The sequence below is a fragment of the Primulina eburnea genome, chromosome 13 (assembly GCF_022965805.1).
Source record: "Primulina eburnea isolate SZY01 chromosome 13, ASM2296580v1, whole genome shotgun sequence".
Taxonomy (NCBI): domain Eukaryota; kingdom Viridiplantae; phylum Streptophyta; class Magnoliopsida; order Lamiales; family Gesneriaceae; genus Primulina; species Primulina eburnea.
Genome location: NC_133113.1, coordinates 5,104,004 through 5,108,745, shown reverse-complemented (window position 1 = coordinate 5,108,745; position 4,742 = coordinate 5,104,004). Strand labels below are relative to the sequence as shown.

At 43.8% G+C, this 4,742-nt stretch overlaps 1 protein-coding gene across 1 annotated transcript; it reads right to left on the bottom strand.

Moving 5' to 3' along the window:
- Positions 1-2,128: 2,128 nt before the first annotated feature.
- LOC140810224 (uncharacterized) lies at positions 2,129-3,565 on the bottom strand. The gene has a single exon (XM_073168097.1). It carries the CDS (start codon positions 3,563-3,565, stop codon positions 2,129-2,131), a length of 1,437 nt encoding a protein of 478 aa, XP_073024198.1.
- Positions 3,566-4,742: the final 1,177 nt, after the last annotated feature.

The window sequence follows — 4,742 nt, the reverse complement described above, 5'->3', positions numbered from 1 at the left end:
TAACAATCACGCAATTGAAAACAACAAGCATTCGTAGCACAGTTTAAACCGAAACTAGTCTATAATTCATATTTCAACCGAAATAAATATTGTCTTTACAATAATGGAATAACAAAAAACGACAGAGTTTATAATGCGGAAGCGTAAAAAAATAACTTAAACTAAATTCTTCTAGCGTTCACCATCCCCAAAATTGTTCGGACTCCTCATCCTCGAGTTCTTCTTCAAACTTATCTGGGAAGGTTGTAAGGGGGGGTGAGTATTTGGGAATACTCAGCAAGCGGGGGAATATCGAGCACAATAAAACAACATGCATAATTTTCACAAAAAAAAACACATACTTGCATAACTTTTCCAAACACTGCGATTTATCTACCTTCTATGGTTTACTGACGTCAGTCCCTAATTTTTACTCCTCTAAGGGGGCGAGGCCGTATAGCGGTTATGTCCCCCACCGCGTAAGGGTACGTCATGGTTGGGATTCCCACCCATATACGGTCGATTCCTCACAGTGTTTTTAAAATCGTATGACAACACAAAAGTAGAAGAAAAATTGTACTCGACTATTTTTCTTTCAAAATTTTCGAAAATAATCCCATATGTATAACCGAAATTTTAACATTAAAATAGCCCACTTACTTTAAATTTCTTGAAGAAAACTTGAAAAACTACGGTGGCTGGACTGCGGCAGGGCTTCGCTGTGCTCGAAAAATCCTAAGAAACTAGAGGGGATTCTCGAAAATATGCTATGATATGAGGTGTGAGTTTTTGAGTCAGGTGACCCTCCTATTTATAGGGGTTGGATGCTATCTCGATAGGTATCATCCGTGTATCAAATCTCCATCAAAATCGTGATCTAAATCTTGGTGATACGCGAAAATCTAATCTTTATCCAACCAAATTTTCGAAATTTGTATGATATATAAACTCTTGAATTCGAAATTCTAGGGTTGGTATTATCTCATGCTTGATTTTTATCCCGGTATCAAAAATTATCTCAAATCTTAGCTCTTTATCTGCTTAATATTAAATAATATACATGATATTATTATTCACTAAAATCTTGCAAAATCTCATATCCTAAAATTTAAATAAAAATCTGGTATCCAAAATATACTGTCATGATAAAACGATAACTTAAAATCTTGGGTTTTACATCCCTCCCTCCCTCGGTGGCGTTCTTCGGTCTCGGCCATTCTGTAATCGCCTCTACTTTCCTTGGATCCACTGACACCCCTGTTCTCGAGATCACGTGTCCTAGAAATGACACACTTCTCAGCCAGAATTCACACTTGCTAAACTTAACATAGAGCTTATTTTCTCTTAAGATTTGCAGAGCAAGGTGAAGGTGCTCTTCGTGGCTCGCCTCGTCAGGAGAATAGACGAGAATATCATCGATGAATACCACTATGAACTGATCCAGGCATGACTTGAACACTCTGTTCATAAGGTTCATGAATGCTGCTGGTGCGTTGGTCAGACCAAAGGGCATCACTGTGAACTCATAGTGCCCGTATCTAGTTCGAAAGGCTGTCTTGGAAATGTCTTCAGCCCTGACCTTCAATTGGTGATATCCTGTCCTGAGATCCAGTTTAGAAAAAACGGCGGCTCCTTTAAGCTGATCGAACAGATCGTCTATCCGAGGTAGAGGGTACCTGTTCTTGATTGTGATCTTGTTCAATTCCCTGTAGTCGATGCATAATCTCATACTTCCGTCTTTCTTCCTTACGAAGAGTACTGGAGCTCCCCAGGGGGACACACTCGGTCGGATTTGCCTTTTATCTAGCAATTCTTGGAGTTGTTCTTTTAATTCCTTGAGTTCGGCTGGTGCCATCCTGTAAGGTGCTTTAGAGATTGGTGCTGCACCGGGAACCAGATTAATTTCGAACTCAACTTCGCGGTCCGGAACTGTCCCTGGGAGTTCTTCTGGAAAAACATCCGGGACTCACATACTATTGGGATGTCTTCTATCCTCAGTTCAACTTCTCCTTGCACTTCGCTGATCATGGCTAGGTATATGTCTTCTCCGGATTTCATGGCCCTCCATGCTTGGGAAGCGGAAAGGAGTGATTTCCGTTCCTTGGATTTACCATGATACACGATCTCCTCCTGATTTGGGGTTCGGAGCTTAACTTTTTTTTCCTTTACAGTCCACTATCGCATCGTTTTTGGCTAACCAGTCCATCCCTAAGATTACGTCGAAATCGACCATGATCAACTGTATTAAATCAGCGCTAAAAGTCTGATCACCAATTCTGATTTTACAGTCTCTGTAAATCTCGTCCGTTTCCACGGCCCTGTTAGTAGGTGTGGCTATTCGGAAAGGTTCGGTTAGCTTATCGGGCCTACATCCTAACTTCTTAGCAAATCTCTTAGAGATAAAGGAATGGGTAGCACCGCAGTCAAATAACGCATAGGCAGGTACTGATTGAATTAGAATGGTACCTGACACGACCTCAGTTGCGTCGTCAGCCTCTTCCTGAGTCATGGCAAAGATCCTAGCATTGGGTTTGTCCTCCTTGGGCTTACTAGGGCATGCTCCCGTATTTGGCCCAGTTCCTCTGTTTGGCCCTGCTTGTCGGTTGGCGGCGGTAGGACATTCTGCAATTCGGTGTCCCGTTTTCCCACATCCAAAGCATACCCCGCTGGCCCTTCGGCATTCCCCGGTGTGCTTGAAGCCACATGTTGAGCATGGCTTGAGTCCTTGATAGTTAGTGGCGGGGGATTGCCCGGAGGGAGGTCCACCTTGATTGGGCCTCTTGAACACTGGTCTCCCTTGAGAAGGCTGGCTGTTAAGGGGTCGCTTGTTCCTGTTTTCCCCTTCTCTTCGACGAATATCAGCCTCGGCTCGGATAGCTGCGCCCATAAGATCTGCAAAGTTGGCAGGCTGATAGACTGCTAAGGCTGACTGGATTCGACTGTTCAATCCTCTCTTGAACCGGTGTAGCTTCAAAACTTCGTCTGCCATGATTGCCGGAGCATACGACCCAAGAGCGTTAAACTGAGATGTGTATTCCACTACGGACATATCTGGAGCTTGAGTGAGATTTTCAAATTCACTCAACTTCTGCAATCTGACTTCCGCTGGGTAATACTGTTTCAGAAATGTCTCTCGGAAGTTCTGCCATGTGACTGGTCCGGTAGCGATCATGGCTGGTGAGACTGCTTCCCACCACTTAGTTGCTCTGTCCTCTAAGAAAGGCACAACAACATCTACTTTGAGTGCCTCGGGGACTTCCAATAGTCGCAGTTGAGTCTCGACGCTCTTTAGCCAACTCTGGCCAATTTCAGGATCGGCATCACCGCTGAAAGTCGGACACCTGTTCTTACGAAGGGATTCGTAATGAAATTTTACTCCATGCGGTGGTGGTGGTGGAGGTCGTTGATTGGTATTTGGGTTTCCCAACCCTTGCAGTGTCGTGGCCACTATAGTGGCAATGGACATAAGATCGGCTCGGCTTAGATTAACTGCAGGCGGTGGTCCATTTGCCTGTTCATCCTCTTGTCTCTCTTCGCGATTAGCGTAACGCGGGTTGCGGTTTTGCCTTGGGGGTCTGCCGGCCATTTCCTGACAATCGCAAGTTCTAAGAATTTGTGCTGGCAGGATTATGCAATAATTTGCGCAAAAATAAATAGAAATCAATGGAACAAATAAAAAAAATATTTTATTGATTTCAAGAAAATGAACATGACCAATCTAGATTAAAAAAAAAAAAGATGTACTGAACAAAAGGAAATGTAGCAACAACGGAAAGAAACTACTAAAAAGAAACGGTCCACTAAACGTTCTAATCTGCTATCTCGCCATTCCCTACTGCTACGTCAGGTGGGGCTTCTTCATCCTCGGATTTTGGCATCTCGGGATCCAAGAACTCTGCAAGATGCATCTGGAGGTTTTGATTTTCTGATTCTAACTCAGCAATCTGTTCCTTGTGGGTCAGAATCTTTCCTACCGTAATATCCAACTCACTTCTTGCGTGCGCGTAGTTTGCATCCTTCTTCTGAATGATCACCTTTTCCTTTGCCTTCCTTTCTTCTACCTCCTTGATTAAATTTTGGTTACACTCCGATAGTTGCATGACCACGTCCCATGACTCGTCGATCCTCAGCTTATCTCTCCGTCGTGCTTCAGTTAACTCTGTAGTGCGCCTATCCATTTCCTCCCTTGCCTGTTTAGCTTGACCCAATGCTGTGACTAATGAGTCTCGAAGCTCGGAATTGTGTTCGTTGACGAGCTTGAACATTTCGAAGACCTCATTGATTCTTTTATCTCTTACCTCTAGCTGGGTCGTCAGGTTCTCCACCTGTTGTCTCCTCTTGAAGTTGGTAGCCCTCATCCTTCTGATGGTCTTCTCATGGTTCCTGAGGGCCCATCCGTTAGAACTCATAATATTCTGGGTGTGCGCGTAAGATTGGTGACCATCCAACTGAATCGATTCGATGAGAGCAAACGGGTTCACTTTCTTACGAGCGGTGAGACGCGTACGAGTCATTTCCTGGGAACAATAAAGAAAGGAAATGCTCAGAATATATACAAAATATAGGACAAAATAAATATCAAGAATTTATAGAGCAGGGTATTGAAATTTAGGTGAAATTTTTTTTTTTTTTTTTTTGAAATTTCCGAAAATTTCCGGAATAGGAGGAATCGGCGGGTTGACTCGATGGTTCGGCCGAGTTGACTCGCCGGGTTGACTCGCCGGAGTACGGTCGGAGTAAAGGCGCATTTCGGCGACAGTGTA